The following is a 16,841-nucleotide window of genomic DNA, read 5'->3' as shown; positions in this document are numbered from 1 at the left end:
CCATCACGACAATGGCCGACGAAGTTATCTTGGTATGTCGTTTCTTCCGTTACAAGGGTGTTGTATGCTTAAAAACTTATGCATGGGGTGTTGTGTATTCGCGCGAATATGTAGCATTGGTATCCTGCTTCTCCATTTAGCCAAAAAGTGGCCTGGGCACTCAACTACAAGAATGTGGATTACAAGACGGTGACCATTCCAGTGATTGAACCAAGACCCAAGAGACGTCCTTTGGATGGTGGCTATCGTAAGACGCCTATTCTTCAGATTGGCAACCATGTTTATTGTGACAGCAAGCGTATTTTGGACGAGATCGAGAAAAGGTAGGTAGCGTTCAACAATTTTCACGCACAGCCTCCTTCTCCTCAGGTGGACTCACGTGGTACACGCGCCAACAGATATCCCGAGCCTTCATTGTATCCCAAGACAAGAGGGGGTCAGCCGTCTGAGGCCCTTGGTAAAGGTCTTGCTCGTTGGTTAGATTCAACCTTGTTTATGACCATTGCCTCGCAATTTGATACCTCCCTTTTACCTGAAAAATTCCTCAAAGATCGTGCAAGCTTTGCTGGCCAATCCGCCTTTTCGGGTGATCCTTATTTGCATTCTGAATTGTATGGTCAGCTGGAACTTGCACAAAAGCTTGTTCCCACCACCAACAACAATGAGACCTTATGGATCCTCGACACGCCTACTTTGTCCATGGCCGATTTGCATTTAGCCATGGATAGCTTTTTTGCTACCAATGTATTGGGTGGTGACTTTATTGAACGCTTCCCTCGTCTCTCTGAGCACATGGATCAAGTCGTGGCAGCCATTCAATTTTCTCGGACCGAAGAAATGCCGGAATTGACAGCTGATGAAGCTCTTGCTGTTGCAAAGAAACATCGTGGTGCTAATGCTGTTATTGAGAATCCAGTGTCAGAGTCCTCCAAAGTGACTGTGGGTCAACTCGTATCCGTCATCCCCACCGATACTGGCAAGGTACCTTCCATTGGCAAGTTGCTTACTCTTAATACACAAGAGATTGTGATTGAGCATACGAATACCGAAGCAGACGTCCAATCCATTATCCATTTCCCCACCATTGGACATGTTGTTATGCCTGTAGCTCAAGAGAAACTTTAATTTACAAAGATAGTGAACAAATGGTATAAATACAACAGAAGAAGTGATGATGAATCAATGAGTGAATGTAGGGTGGTGACATGAGAGTGAGTGAGTGAATGGATATATGTATATATATAAAAGTCGTTGCCTTGATGATAAAAGTAGCATAGGTTATAACTTGTAGCATTTGCCATGTTCTCGTACGGTTTCTTCGACAATGAGATCAAGCCATAGGAAACGTGCTTGACTAGGCATCACCATGACGGGCATATCAAGCGCTTCGCGTTCATGAACATTTTCGGTAGCACCGCTCCTACGGCCATGTCGATATAATTCTACTGCTTGATCGGTGACATGACAAGCGAGTGACTTGTAGAGACGTAAGGGAATGCCTTTGATAGGTTGTTGCTTTAGTGCGTGGATGACGGCAGGGTCTGTTGTGGATGGATTGACAAAGGCGCGGAATAGAATCAATTCGCATGAATCAGCTGTCAATGCAAAAGAAGGTATTTCAAGAACATCGCCATGAAGTTTTGCAATAGAACCAAGTGCTCGACCATAGCTTGATGTATCCATAAGATGATTGCATGCTTCTCCCAATGCTAACACGAAGCGATGAATTTGTTGTGCTTGTTGTTGTTGATGTCGTTGGCTACCATAATAGTAATAATCATCCGAATAGACATTGTCAGTGGTGTTGCCACCGCCAATTGTGCCAAGTCCACGACGTCGCATTGGATCATCCGCGTCGTGATGGATTGCAAGGGAGGATACGGTATCCAAGGAGTAAGCACGCCAATTGGCTACACATGCCTTTTCTTCATCACCCAATGGTTCTAATCGATAGCCGTAATCGAGTGGTACAACAGGGAATGAAAAGCGCTGTTGCTTGTCGACAATGACATCCAAGTCGTTTCCATTATCGACAAGCACCATTAATCCCACATAGACTTGTGATGGAGCGGTATTCGTGTTTGATAGTGATGATGCCATCTCACGTGTACAAGGCGTTGTCCACATTGTTGGTGCTGCTGGTAAATCGGCCATGTATTGCATATCGCGGAAATGATCAAGCATTGTATCCGTAGACAATCGAAGCTTGGCACCCATAATACGTGCAATGAATGTTGGATCGGCAAATCGATATCCTCGAGAAAGAAGTCGTACGGGTAAGTCTTTGTCGTTGCCTACGAGACGCACCAAGAATATATGCTGATCATCGCTGCTGCTGCTGTTGCTGTTGCTGCTGCTATTATCCATTTGCATCTCGATATCTGAAAATGACTTTTTCCCTGCTGACGCTGCTGCTGTTGATAATCGCGTTCGTGAAAAGATTCGACGTGCTGCACTAGGTGTTCTTTGAAGCGAGTTACGTTCTCCTGATGTGGGTTGTGCGTGAATCACGGTGTCGAAAAGCATGCCCAAATCGGCGAGTGATCCCAATTTCAAGCCGTCAGCAATGCGTTGAGCTGCATGAAGGTAAGCATGTAGTGCAGGATCGTCGCTATAAAGCGTGTCATCTTGTAGTGACCATTGTTTGGTAGTTTCAAAGAGTCGAAGAAAGAGTGGATGACTAGCAGATAGATCGCCCCCTTCTAAGGATTCAAATGGCTGTTGTTATGGGGATTCAGTGAGTCACATGACATGTTTACGACGATGACCTAACTTACATCCATGACAAGTCTTGCTGGTAATACACCATCATTCTCTACAAGAATATGGCCTTTGCTATCAAAGAGCACAAATTGAAGTAGTAGTCGTTTGCGTGTCTTTTCAAAGTTCGTTGTCTTGATCCCCAATGGTAGTTGATGTTTACGATATCGAAACACGGTCAAATAAAGCAAGCTCAAACATCCAAGTACAACAATGACAACAATGATGCCAATGAGAGCTGCTGTTGTAATTGTGGGTATAGGTGGCGCAACATCCGGTGCAGGGCGGCGATATTGTGTGCCAGCCATTGCAGTGTAATGCATTCCTAATTGACATCATGATTAATTTCCATTGTCTTGGTTCATTCTTCTTTCCCCCCTTAATGTATCAACCATGCAAACAACACATGTTGTGTCACCAGCAAGGGAGTATAATGGCTTCCTTACCTGTCACGGCAACTGCCATTAGCATGGCACATCCAAGGCGTTTGTACCATTGGTTGGCCCACTTTTCTCTTAGTTTGAAAAAGATGGAGAGTGCAATCGTAACCGCTGCACATGCAATGAGAATAGCGCCCACCACATACGCTGGATCGTATTCAAGAACAAAATAGCGGATGGCAAATTGGCCTATAAAAAGTGTCAACTATGTTGTTGTTGTTGTCGTTTATGCGTGGGTGTCTTATCCTTATTACCTAGATAATGCATACAGCCAATACCACACTGTATATATGTCATTCGACGAGGAGTAAAGTAGATGAGATTCGTGATGCTTGTATATGGTGATGATGATGATTTTCAACTTACACCGGCTACAATTCCGCTGGTAATGATGCGGACATAGTGGGCTTTTTCAGTGATGCCAACAAATCCGAATGCGATAAACATGCATCCGATGGCGACAAATAAGCTGGCAAACGTGTATCCAGGAGAATAGTCAAGCTGGTATTGATCTGATGAATCATGATAGGATAGCTTGAGGCTGTTGTTCCCAATAAAGTGCATGGACCATATACCAACTGCACCCATACAAAATGCTGCTGCCATTAACAATGCCCTGTTGTGCGTAGATGAAAGTGTTATGTTACTATGCTGCTGCTTTGCGTGTGTACGTGTTTTCTATGCTGACCAGTTGTAGACACCTTTGTAATGGGTGCGTTGTGATAGTAACTCGAGTGCCGTCATGGCACCCAGTGCTGACACCAAATAGCTGACAAAAATAACACCACCGTTGAAGTTTTGTATTGCCAGCTCATCCATCGCTATAGCTATTCGCTGAATGCAAAAGAGAGAAAAAGAGCAAAAAAGAGAGACCAGAAGTAAAAAAGAAGAGCAAGAAAAGATAATTTGTTGTGTGATAGAAAAAGAATTAATGCGACTATCCGGCAATAGACATTCAGACGCTAGTATAGAGTATTATATGAGCAATTATTATTATTCTACACATTACACACGCACGCATCTCCGTTTCATTCTTCTCGTGAGAGGGTTGCTTTTTTTAATAGTCTTGACAACGATGAAAACGCGTATGTGTGGGGGTACGTAGCTTTACTTACCATCCATCTATAACATGAATGCATTGGGTAAACATGAGGTTTCTTCAAAGCTATCAACGCTGCCACTTTTCTGGATACGGCATAGATTCCCATATACCTCTCCTTTGATGCTCTGTGCACACCACATCAAAAGCGGACGCACACATGTGGTGAGGCGTCCGTCGGTGACACACACCAACTGATTGTGTCACATGAAAGAAGATCAACCCCATTCGCACTACATTGCTTCTTGTTTTAGCTGGCCTAAAACGTACCGCCTTCATTTTCGGTATAGCTCCTTTTTGCTGTCGCGGAGGAATTGTCCCTGCTAATAAAATATTGACAGATGATTGACAGCTTGCTCTTAATAACTATCGGCAAGGTAAATAGTGCATGTCGGAATTCAGCACACGTGATGCTTTCAAAAAGTAAAGGCTTGTAGTCAACATCACGTAAATGTCCATGGTGTTGTGTGTGTGGGAGTATTGTTAGGCTTCATGGGTGGTAGTGCTACATTGTGGCTGGTCTTTGGAACAACGTGCGTACATTGGTGGGAAGTTGACCTTAGTAGATGGCGGATACAAAATGATCGGCGTAGCGCTCTTGGAAAACATTCCATCCTTTCAGCTACTTCTAGACCCTATTCGTTGCTCAATGCAGTAATGCCGCATTTCTGTGCAGATCCTTAAAGTCCAATGTAAAAACACAAGCAGCCTATTATCCACCCTTAAAAACATGAGACGCAGGCTTGTTGGAAGGATGACAGCCTCCATGTATTATAATGCACAATGAATGAAAGGCACGTGTTATTGACGTCTCTCCAGTGTACTACAATCACATCGATCAACATTGCCGCTATGTGTATTTACGCATATGGTTTAATCGCAAGCAATAATATATCATCTGATTGATAGAGTCATGTTCTATATCTAATGGCATCATTTTCTCACACAATCTAAAACCGGGCTGTATTATCAAAGGATGTGTCATCAAGTGTTATTCGATTTCCTTTTGAATGAAGTTAAAAGCTTCTGGTCATTTAATGTTGAGTGATGATGGTGCAGGCAAGATGGTTTTTTGACAATAACAGAGGAGCTTTGAGCCGAGGCTGATAGCCTTGACAAATCCATATCATCCACGCATCTCATCCCGCTTGTCATCATTCTCCGTCATGCGTTCAAGAACAGCGATATGAACCTCGGCATTATGAGACACTGATCCCTCATTTCATTTCTCGTGCATTAAATGAATGACATGCTCACTAAATTGTAACCATCACTTGATTTCCGATAGCTGTGGTTGAAGTATTGCTTGACGTCGTGGACAAATTCAAGCCTCGTTGTGTGATTGTGATATTCACTCCCGTCTACGTGATCAAGAGCTAGTCTTTGTTTTGCATTAAAGCCATCGATAGCCAAGAAATAAGATTGAAGGAAGGGGGAGACTTCACACAAAGACAACCAACAATGAGCACCACTAACAATGAACACCAACAAAGATGATCACAAAGACCAATACATGGGATCACACAGGCCATCCCCACGCAAAGTTGGAGGTAAATGTGATACGTAGACAAAAGAGACGTTTGATAATGTTGGTGACGATAGCCTTTCTTTCAAAGTAATCCTTTAATCCAAATTCATTCACAAGAGAAAGATCGAAAAGTACAACGAAAATTGCTCAATGGGAAAGATACATCGTATGGAAAGTCTCTATCCTTGGTGATGCAATATTCAAACGTGAGTGCATGGATGTGAGTTGCTCTTGATGCATGAAGGCGAGTAATGCACAAAACATAGAGTTGGATGATGGTTGGACTTGGTTGACAGGTCACACAAAGGATGAGTGGTAGTAGCTGCCATGGATACGGAATAGCGTGTACAGTACGGTACTGGGATTCACCAAGCGTTCAGGATGATAGCATCAAACATCATGCTCAAGTTGACATGTGAACAAGCTCCCTTTCCACACATCGTATGTATCCAGATCCTTCCCATGCATCAAAGCAATATCAGATCCATATCCTCCATAGTATTAATGCAAGTAGCTATACGTACATAAATCATGCAATAGCTATCTGCTATTCACGTGAAAAAGGCTGTATGACAAGTTGCTGCAAGTAGAGAACGCTGTTTTATACAATGGAGTAAAGACCTTGCTAATAGCAATTGCTGGAATGAATGCTGTTGCGTTTGATTGCGGTCGACGATTGTACAAGAGAAGGTGTAAGGCGTATGCTGTAGTAGAGTGACAAGAAAGCTGTGTACACGCCATGGACTTGCCAATCGGTCAAAGACAATCAGATCAAGACAATCGTAGGGTTGACATGGTGGGTTGAAGCAGGACAATCGTTCGCAGGTGGTAGATGTACTTGAATGGGGCAAACAGTTGAGAATGGGAGGAAGAGGGAAGAGGCTGGGTGTGGAAGAGGTGGAAATTAAATAGATCGGACACTTCTTGTATAAATGCATGAACCTGTACATCAATCCTTGATATTGAGTTTGTCCATCTCGAACCTGAAACTTTCACACAATATGCTCTTGGGAATGCTGATCACGCTGGTCTAAAAAAGACCTCATGTTTCATTGTGAAGATTTAAAATGCGGGGCGGCCCAAATGTAGGAGAGGCGATGGACACGGGAACGTAAGAGTGGACGGCCCACCGCCCCGAAGTTGCCCACATCCAATTTGAAATTGGTCAGAAGGGTGCTCTCGAGCATACTGATCAACTTTTTCTAATAGAGACAACACGCTTCATTTGAAAATTTTGAATGGGAGCGTCCAAAAGTTTGAGAGACGGAGACATTCGCAGGGTCTGCAATTCATTAATTTTCATGTTTGCTGTTTGGGCGTAGCTCAGCCAAATCCTCTCAGATCAAGAAAGTTGAATGATGGAAATGCTCGGCTGGAGCAGAGGAATAGTTCCCATGCAGTGGAATTAGCAACAAAGACGAATTGGAGGAAGGGGCTGTTAGCTGGCAGTTTATGAACTATTATCATAGTATGTATTATCATGCATTGATCCTTTCTAGTACCACCCAGTGAGCTGTGTTACACAACACATCCCTCTGCATCTTTGGCTCTATTGTAGTCGCACATTTTACAATGAGGAAGGGTCTTCCTGCTACCAATTTTTCTGACTGGACCAATCACATTTCACTCAACCCTACACCAACACTCCTTACCATGGCAACAGGTCAACTTCCCCCAGGACGTAAGGTCTTCAACAATGTTGTCCTAATAAAAGCATCAGCCTCTTTGAAGAGCAAGGTTATGAAGAGGCTCGACGTGCGTGTCAGGCAGAAACAATCCTCACTAGAGCTTTGAATCCTTAATGCCGTAATCTTCGACTTTGGCACCAACTTCCCATCTAAGGCTATCGTCACTAGACGATCAAACAACTAGGCACTATCCTCGGAGCAAGAACCATCTCACGTTCACGCAACCCACGTTCATTGTTAATTGAGAGCACGTTTCGGAAGAGATACCGCAAGAGACAAAGCTTAACGGATGGTGTCACCTATGATGGCGTCACTATCGTGCTACACAAACGCATTGTCAGCTGATGCAGAAATTACCAAGGTCAACTTTTTCACCTACCATTTCTTTATGTCACAAGATGTCATCGAGCAAGTATTGAAAAACAAGGAGGCCGGTCGTAGTCTGCCAAATCCGCCTATACGTTGAACCTGAATTGAAACCTTCGAAGGAGAGGCTACCGTCATTTTGGACACATCCACACCTTCGGGTGCCATGTTGTCGGATGATAAGCCCCACGACAGACCACTCACCCGCCGCCTTATCCCCATTGAGGTTTGGGATGATGTGTTCCCAGTTCTGCTGAAAAACGCACCTTCTTTGCTGTTATTGCAACACTCAAGGTCATCGCAAGATGGAATGCCCCAAACTTCAAGAACTCACTCGTTTCCACTGCCACCAAAAAGGCCATTTTCGTCGACATTGTCCTGTTGCATACCGTGAACGCCAAGCCGCTGCGGTGGATTCATTGACCGATCTTCAGCTTCTTGACACGTACCCAACCACAGCAATATTGTAGATGATGATCATGCGATTCGGAGATGACTACTACAGCACCTTCTATCCATCATCGATGATAATAGATCCAATTCAACCACAGATCAGCATACTGATACAGCTTCTCAACCCGATGTTGAAGATCAACATACAGATAACTACCAAGCTCAAAGACTCTAGCAATCCAACTACCGACAACGTCGACAATCGAATGATCATTGACACCACACTCAACATGACAACGACCATAGAATGAAATCGACAACAACGACCCTAATATCGACCACGATCAGCATCAGCACACGCCAACACCTAAGAAACCAAAATCCTGATACAGCATCCAGCAATACGTGTGTCACACGTAACATGAGCCAACAACGTTTACAACAATCCGCCGGGGAATCACCTGACCCACAGCATCACCAATAATATGATAAATAATAATACAGCACGACCTGCCTCTTTGTCACTGTCGCTATTCAAAGAGGCACAATCTCAATTTGTTCGACACCTACGATCACAGCATCTCAACATTGATTTACTCGCTCTACAGGAAGTATCCCAACGCATGCTCCAACACTTACTAACCAAGACATCTCTCTACTTACACCGCCTTTTCCCCAATTCCTCTTCTTGCTTCACTAAACATTGTGCCCTTATTGCCTCAACTCTCCTTCACACTTTCCAATACCTGCGTGACACTTCAATTCAACGTTGTATTGTATCCACCATTTCCAGCCGCCTGTTGGGCTTGTGTCGTATTGTGGTCCTTTATGCATCTTCTAGCGGGATCGACGACCAGAGTTTTTCCTCCTCCCGATTTACCCTGTTTTACAGATCTTCCGAACCGTGCTTTTTGTCATAGGCGATTTCAACACCCATCTTCACACCAAGTTGCATTCAAGACTCCGTGACCATGGGGCCAATTTCTGTTGGAGCACTTTCACAATTGCATGTATCCAGAGATCAATGGTATGCTTTCTCCTCCTACGGCAGCACCTACATACCATCAAATAAACTTACCACTGTGGACTACGTCTTTTGCACCCATCACCTCCACTCCATGATTTAATGCTCAGCAATGGCATATGTCACGTGCTTGGACTGACCATGAGATGCTGATGGTGGATTTTCGAATACACAGCATGGACACCGGCCCTGGCTGTTGGCGTTTTAACCCACTGCTATTGGGCCAACCTCCATTTGATCTATTGTTACAGGATACAGTGAAGGAGTACTTTACACAATTGATGATGAGCTCATTGAAATGGGATCCACAAGCATGCTGGGACAACCTCAAAGCGGTTTTAAAGCGAAAACAGCTATTGATTACAGCTTCCGCCACCGCCATACCACCAAACAACACTGTACTTTACAACGCGTCGTCGACATGTTATCATACAACGAACATATGCTCTGAGACCCACGACTGCCACCTCTTGAAAAAGAAATTGCCAACATCACAAGAACGTGTTACGAAACAAATGTTGTTACGAACAGCAACCTGATGGCACGAAAGAAGCGGAACGAACAAGTACTTCTTCAAAGTGTTGAAACAACGACAGGCCGCCACCACCATCCACCATCTCCGTGACCTACGGCTGACTCGGGGAATTTTCACCACCATGGGTGGATACCAAACATGCTCAAGCTACTATTATGAAGGATCTTATACCCTCTACCGAGATTGACTCAGGCTGCTGTTGACAAGATACTTATTCCTTCCAGTGCAAGTGACAGCAACACAAGGAGACAATCTCATGCGACCATTTTCTTTGGGACTTTGTTTGTTCGCCTTCAATAACACGCACCTTTGGGCAAGTCTTATTGATGGTTTACCTTTGAATTACTCAACACATGCAAACGTGGGAACCGCGGACCAGCTGCTACTCTTAGTGATGAATCACACCTTCACAACTTGTATCCTCGTTCGTGGTTGTCAATCGAGGCGGCTCGGCGTTTAAGAAAGGAGACCTAATGTCTTTTGGCCAACTGGCGCCCATTGTCATTGATTAATTGGATGCGAAACCATTTACCAAATTGTTGGCGAACCGGTTACAACCCATCATGCATCGCTTAATCAACCCTTTTTCAGACTGGCTTTTTGGCCAAACGACTTATCTCAGACAATGGTTGCAGGCAAAAAACCTCATGCATCATGTTCGGCGTTTCTCTCCATCATCTCCATCAGTGGGTGTGTTACTTGACCGAGAAAAGCTATGACAGAGTACATTCGGATTATCTTCTTGCGCAGGTAATGACAAGGTTTGGATTCTACTCAATTCATTGATTCCCTCCTCCACCTCTTCTTTCCACCTCTATCTCCTGTATCTATTGGTTGGATGGCTATCTTCTCCCGTGTCTCAACTTCGTGGATTACGTCAAGGTGATCCCATCTCTCCCTTCTATTTAACCTTGCCTTTGAACCCCTTATCCGCACCCTTATGTCCGACCCCATTATTAGGATCACCTTTGACCAATCCAAGCATGACCAAATGGAATCACCGCATCCATTCGTACTAATCTTGTATACATCATTACCATTCCACCAATCAGCAGCATGGCGTATGCTGATGACTTCGTTGGTATTCCTTCGTACACCCACCGAATGGCAATATTCGGTTACAAAATATCTTACGACATACAAATTGGCGTCCAATGGCAAAGTTAACTCTCAACAAGACCGTGGTTTTCCCCACTGGTATGAACTCTAATCCCTCATGGCAACACATGTTACACACGATTAATGCCTAATGGCATGATCGTACTTCTCCAACGGCTTGGACATACCTGGGATACTCCCTCTATCACCATGAGCCTCATCATTTGATAGCTTTTTGAGCAGCCTTTACACCAAGCTTGAGACCACGTACACCTACCACAACAACGTACGCTCTCAATTTCGGGGAAAGCCACAAAGGTAACTTCCCGTTTTTATCTCGGCTGCGGCATGTACTACGGGTTTGTGTCGTCCCTAAACCAATGGATTCAGAAGTGTCAAACACTGATTCGTAAGTATGTGCAATTTTTTTCCATATCCGAGCTGGTCAACTTGTTGTTTACCACGCTCACAAGGTGAGCCAGCCCGGTGGATATTCAGGATCAACATCTGCACTTCATCATGTATATCTTCAACGGGTTCTACACCATTCGCCTTCCAATCTCATCCCCCATTTATCTCCTCATTCCTCGCCCATCTCTTCCATTTGTATACTGGTCAACCACGCGCATCTACACACTTTTTTCTTCCTCCCCCCATTAATTCGTTTATGTCTGATTTCCCCATATCCAACACCTCCTTCAATTGTCAGCTAGATTACCTGAATTTCCTATTGACAAGCTCTCCACATGATTTTCTCAACATCCTCTTCCGCAACCTCACCTTTGCTCTCCCTAACCACCACCCCACTCCCCACACTCAAAATCCTCGTTTCAAACGTTTACCGATGGATAAACCGTGACCGCAAGCTGACCATCAAATATGCTACACGCATTCGACAAGCAATGGCACGTGTTCTCGAAGCCGTTGAACAAGGTACCATGACGTTACATCCAACACTACAAACCCACACCACTGCCGACAACCCACTTAGCTCCAATCCACCATTGCCCGATTTGAACTCATGGTGTCTACCATCCAAGGAATATCCCGCTTCACGTTCCACAACAACCACCTCGTTATTACGTCACCAAAGCTGAACGGGACAACTCAGAGCTTATTGGCGATCCAAAACATCCACTACCACCATTGAAACGACTATTGCACCTTACCATCCCTGAAACGTTTTAAAAGCTACGAATGCCACACGGGTCTCGTACCATTTGGTGGCGTATTCTCCACCATCATCTATCGACAACTCAACACCTTCATCGACTCATGCCAGTGAAACATCCCACCCCGATTTGTCAGCTTTGCTTGGTGAAGGAAAACCTCTCGCCATATGTTTTTGGACTGTCCCTTCAAACGAGTATTCTGGACGATGCCCCTGTACCATCCAAGCTCCCTCACACGTTACACCCGAGATGGCATGGCACGCTATCCTCTTACAACCACAACAACCAACCAGCTTTTGCTTTGTTTTTACCAAGACCGGTTAGGCTCATCCTCCAAATTATTTTGGGCTATGACGGTAATGTTTCTCCCACAAGAGATCTTTGGACCATCATCGGCATACGAATACCTTGATTCACCCATTGCTAGACATCCCACCCTTTGTCCCCCCGATTCAGTTGATACAGTAGACCATTTAAAAGATATCCCCAATAAAAACCATTAGCATACAAAAATACACTTTTACAATGAAATCGAAAAGAACTCTTTTCATATAGCATCACACTTAAGGCATGTAAAACATAAAACCTGTATTCAACTTTACAATGAATGGGCTCTTTACCAGATCAACGTGCTTGTCGGGGTCAAAGGAATCTGTGTCAAAGTATGAAGTTCATCGGAAGAACTTTCAGATTCGCAATGTCGCTACCAGCCAAACTGATCGCGGTCGACCCTTCGACGACGATGTATCAAAAATACCAGCTGTTTGCGACATTGAACGTGAAAACTTTCGTAGCTGGCGGCGTTGTTGGCTGGCCGAGCCCATTGCTCTATTCAAACCCCACATTTCATTGTAAAGTTCGGAGATACAGGTACCTTTATGTTTGTAAGCGTGATGCTATATGAAGAGTGGTCTTTGTTCATTGTCAAGTAGGTGGGACCTTGGCAGATGTGATGGTGGTCGTGTTGTGTAACACAGCTGTCAGGCTGGAAGAAAGAGTCAGTGTATAATTACTTTGCAGATCATCGAGAACAGGATGGCTGTTGAAGCAACGACCACTTTTATCCAGTCAAGCCTATTGTTGCGAGATCCACTGCATGGGAACGATGCCCCTGCTCTAGACATTCATTTCCATGATTCAATTATCTTGACCATCCGAGCCGATTTGACTGAGCTGTGGATAAAGAGAGATTACATCACTCTGGACATAAAGCACGCTCGATGTAGCCCAACTGGTTAATCTTGTGTGAGCGGAATTCAACCAAATCAGCTCGGATCAACCTACTTTAATCATGGAAATGAATGTCTAGAGCAGCACGTCCACCTACAATAGAATGCACAAAAGTTAAGAATACACAAAAGTGGCTATTAGCTGCCAATGCATGCATTCCAAATGAGGATTTGCGTACCTGTCATGCAAGGTCCCTGAAGTCCAAATTTTTTGCTGAGTTATCCAAAGAGGTCCTCTGCATCTTTATTCTGCCAGAAGTCCACCTACTTGGTAATGAACAAAGACCCACTTCTTGACATATGGCATCACTGCTTACAAACATAAAGGTGCCTGCATGAACTTGGCAATCAAACGTGGGGTTTTTATTAGAGCAATGTGCTCGGCTTGGCCAACTGCACCTGGTGCAAGTTTCACGATCAAGCTTGCCAATCCTGGACGCTGCAATGTCGTTACCAGCCAAACTGGATCTGGGGGTCAAACTCTTCGACGACGACGACCAAAAAATATTTTTGGGTTGAAGGTATACTGAACGTGAAACTTCGCGACAAGGTGCTGTTGGCCGTGTCAAGTACATTGCTCTATTCAAAACCCCACGCTTGATTGTAAAGTTCGGAGATACAGGCACCTTTATGTTTGTAAGCGTGATGCTATATGGGAAGTGGTCTTTGTTTAATGTCAAGTCGCTGGATTCTGGCAGAGCAAAAGATGCAGAGGGACCTCTTTGTGTAACTCAGCTACTTTTAAGATCAGAAGGATGGAAGGATGATACTATATACCATTGACAATATCCCACGCACAGAGCTAACAGCCATTTCCTCACAATCGGCACAAGCGTTCATCTCATGACAGTGGAACGATGCTCCTGCTTCAGACATTCATTTCCATGATTGGATTAGTTGATCCGAGTTGATTTATGGAGCTACGCTCATACAAGGTTACTTCAGTTGAGCAACACAGATACAGCACAGATGCGGATTGATGCAATCCGTCTTTTTAGCTGTATCTCAACAACCAATCCCGGACTGAATACAATCCAATTATGGAAACAGTCGTCTGAAATAGTGAGAATCGCCCACATGTCATGAGGACAACAGTGGCTATTGTGTAGTGAAATGGCTGTTAGCTCGCAATGTACGGGCTTTTGTCAATAGTATATAGTATCATCCTTCATCCTTCCAGTTTATAAAGAAGCCGTTGAGTTATTAGCAAAGAGGTCCCTCTCGCATCTTTTGCCCGCTGAAAATCCAGCAGATTTGACAAACAAAGACCACTTCCCATATAGCATCACGTTTACAAACATAGAGAAATTATTCCGAACTTACAAATTAAAACGGGGTTTAATAGCGCGCGCCGCTATTATTAGGGCGCAGCACCTTGTGGAAAGCTCACTGCTCAATGTCAACAACTAGCCCAAAATATTTTTCGGTCGTCGTTGAAGAGTTTGACCTCAGATCCAGTTCTACGGGTAGCGACGATTGCAACTGGATTACAGCTTGATTGCACCAAATTGCCAGAAGGCAATGGTTGAGCACATTGCTCTGAATAAAACCTCAATGTTTGATTGTGTTCGGAGCAGGCATCTTTATACAAGCGGATGCTAAGAGAAGGTCTGTTCATTGCTGCTGGTCAGCACATCTTCTGGCAGAGCCAAAGATGCAGAAGGACCTTTGGGTAAATCAGCTAAAAGTTTGGACTTTGTGGACCTGTATGATAAGGTACAACTTATTGTAATGCATGTGTCATAGCCAATAGCCACTTTTGTGCATCTCTAACTTTTGTGTATCTTATTGTAGGTGACGATGCTCCTGCTCTAGACATTCATTTCCATGATTAAAGTAGGTTGATCCGAGCTGATTTGGTTGAGTTACGCCTCCTACACAAGATTACTTCAGTTGGGCTACATCGAGCGTGCTTTATGTCCAGAGTGATGTAATCTTCTTCTTTATTCAGCTTCAACAAATGCCTTCCGGATCAAGATAATTGAATCATGGAAATGAATGTCTAGATAGGGGCATCGCCCCATGCAGTGGATCTCGCAACAATAATGGAATACCGATAAAAGCGTTTTAAATAGCAATACATGCCTGTTCCTAGATGATCCGTAAAGTAATTATACATTGACCCTTTCATTCATGCAAACGTAGCTGTGTTACACAACACGATCTTCAATGCTTGCTTGTTAGGTCCACCCATCGGATAATTGTTGTATCACCTGCATATATCACGCTTACAAACATAGCAGGATTGTATCTCCAAACTTTACAATGAAACGTGGGGTTTTGAATAGAGCAATGGGCTCGGCTTGGCCAACAGCACCTTGTGTGAAAGTTTCGTTCACTGTCGCAAACAGCCCAAAAATATTTTTTGGTCGTCGTCGCATCGAAGAGGCCGACCCCCAGATCCAGTTTTCATTGGTAGCGATTGGTGAATCTTGGATCGCTCACGATGGAACTTTATACTTTGACACAAGACTTTGAACTCCGACAAGCACGTTGATCTACAAAGAGCCCACGTTTCATTGTAAAGTTTGAGATACAGGCAATTTTTATGTTTGTAAGCGTGATGCTATATGAAGAGTGGTCTTTGTTCATTGTCATAGGTGGACTTCGCCAGAGCCAAAGATGCAGAGGGTCGCTCAGTAACACAGCTACTTTGCATGACTGGAAGGATTGATGGATTATACTTTATGGCTATCCACACCAGTCCACAGCGAGCTAATAGCCCATTCCTCCCATTCACTCATTGTTGCCCAAATCAATGCATGTGAACGATTCTCCTGCTCCAGCCGAGCATCACCATCCAAGTTTCGATCCGAGCGAATTTGACTGAGCTAGCAAAATATGGGAGGAGTACATTTACCCGTATACGTGCATGGGAAGTGTTGTTCATACATAAAAATGGGAAGTCGTGGTTGACCAGAAAGTGATCTTACCAAAAAACAAGCCTGCTACAAGGATCTTTTGTTGTAGGTAATATGCGGGCTCGTTTTTGCCTTGCAGACGAGGAGCGTTCGATCACGCATCAAGTTAGCATGTATCATCGACGTGTAAATGCTAATAGAAGAAGAATACGTAGGCAGCTTTGCTAAAGGTACATCGTTTCGCGGGTTTATCTAATGGCGCTAATGCTCGGCAATAATAGATCATCTATGCTCAGTGGGAACCACTTCTCACACATGTTGAACCACCATCCTTTATAAACGAGCAGCACTGCCAGCTGATGGATTGGCGAGCTTTGGTACAGCTGTTCGATCTCCTTGAAGAATTTGCGAGTCGGCCGTTGCGAAGTTGAGCGATGGCAAGCAGGTTGTTTTGACAGCGAAAGGCTTTGAATCGAGATGGATAGCCTTGAATAATTCAAATCCACGCATTTCAGCTCGCTGCTGTTCGGCTCATGCGTTCAAGGACAGCGATATGAACCTCGGGGTTATTACACAACTCCTCATAACTAAGTTGATGCGAACTTGGGCAGTTTTTCTTGGAGCAATACGTAACTGAATGAAGTACAA

General features: G+C 44.2%; 7 protein-coding genes across 7 annotated transcripts; 6 read left to right on the top strand and 1 right to left on the bottom strand.

Annotated features, from left to right (window-relative positions):
* Positions 1-11: 11 nt before the first annotated feature.
* O0I10_010208 (uncharacterized protein) lies at positions 12-1,125 on the top strand (the record flags this gene model as incomplete). Its single annotated transcript, XM_058490191.1, has 3 exons — positions 12-32; positions 115-323; positions 399-1,125. 3 exons carry the CDS (start codon positions 12-14, stop codon positions 1,123-1,125), a joined length of 957 nt encoding a protein of 318 aa, XP_058339047.1.
* Positions 1,126-1,278: 153 nt separating this feature from the next.
* On the bottom strand, positions 1,279-3,806 carry O0I10_010207 (uncharacterized protein; the record flags this gene model as incomplete). Its single annotated transcript, XM_058490190.1, has 5 exons — positions 1,279-2,718; positions 2,778-3,085; positions 3,207-3,389; positions 3,455-3,482; positions 3,567-3,806. The coding sequence occupies 5 exons, from the start codon at positions 3,804-3,806 to the stop codon at positions 1,279-1,281; spliced, it is 2,199 nt and encodes a 732-aa protein (XP_058339046.1).
* A 4,010-nt stretch (positions 3,807-7,816) lies between these two features.
* O0I10_010206 (uncharacterized protein) lies at positions 7,817-8,758 on the top strand (the record flags this gene model as incomplete). The annotated part of the gene is made up of 4 exons (XM_058490189.1): positions 7,817-7,949; positions 8,004-8,107; positions 8,187-8,347; positions 8,581-8,758. The coding sequence occupies 4 exons, from the start codon at positions 7,817-7,819 to the stop codon at positions 8,756-8,758; spliced, it is 576 nt and encodes a 191-aa protein (XP_058339045.1).
* A 524-nt stretch (positions 8,759-9,282) lies between these two features.
* Positions 9,283-9,923, top strand: O0I10_010205 (uncharacterized protein; the record flags this gene model as incomplete). Its single annotated transcript, XM_058490188.1, has 3 exons — positions 9,283-9,301; positions 9,550-9,696; positions 9,751-9,923. The coding sequence occupies 3 exons, from the start codon at positions 9,283-9,285 to the stop codon at positions 9,921-9,923; spliced, it is 339 nt and encodes a 112-aa protein (XP_058339044.1).
* An 850-nt stretch (positions 9,924-10,773) lies between these two features.
* On the top strand, positions 10,774-11,043 carry O0I10_010204 (uncharacterized protein; the record flags this gene model as incomplete). Its single annotated transcript, XM_058490187.1, has 1 exon — positions 10,774-11,043. The coding sequence occupies one exon, from the start codon at positions 10,774-10,776 to the stop codon at positions 11,041-11,043; it is 270 nt and encodes an 89-aa protein (XP_058339043.1).
* Positions 11,044-11,677: 634 nt separating this feature from the next.
* On the top strand, positions 11,678-12,028 carry O0I10_010203 (uncharacterized protein; the record flags this gene model as incomplete). The annotated part of the gene is made up of 1 exon (XM_058490186.1): positions 11,678-12,028. The coding sequence occupies one exon, from the start codon at positions 11,678-11,680 to the stop codon at positions 12,026-12,028; it is 351 nt and encodes a 116-aa protein (XP_058339042.1).
* Positions 12,029-12,309: 281 nt separating this feature from the next.
* O0I10_010202 (uncharacterized protein) lies at positions 12,310-12,606 on the top strand (the record flags this gene model as incomplete). Its single annotated transcript, XM_058490185.1, has 1 exon — positions 12,310-12,606. One exon carries the CDS (start codon positions 12,310-12,312, stop codon positions 12,604-12,606), a length of 297 nt encoding a protein of 98 aa, XP_058339041.1.
* Positions 12,607-16,841: the final 4,235 nt, after the last annotated feature.

This window comes from Lichtheimia ornata (genome assembly GCF_029851405.1).
Source record: "Lichtheimia ornata isolate CBS 291.66 chromosome Unknown scaffold00066, whole genome shotgun sequence".
NCBI lineage: Eukaryota > Fungi > Mucoromycota > Mucoromycetes > Mucorales > Lichtheimiaceae > Lichtheimia > Lichtheimia ornata.
This window is presented reverse-complemented; position numbering and strand designations above follow the sequence as displayed.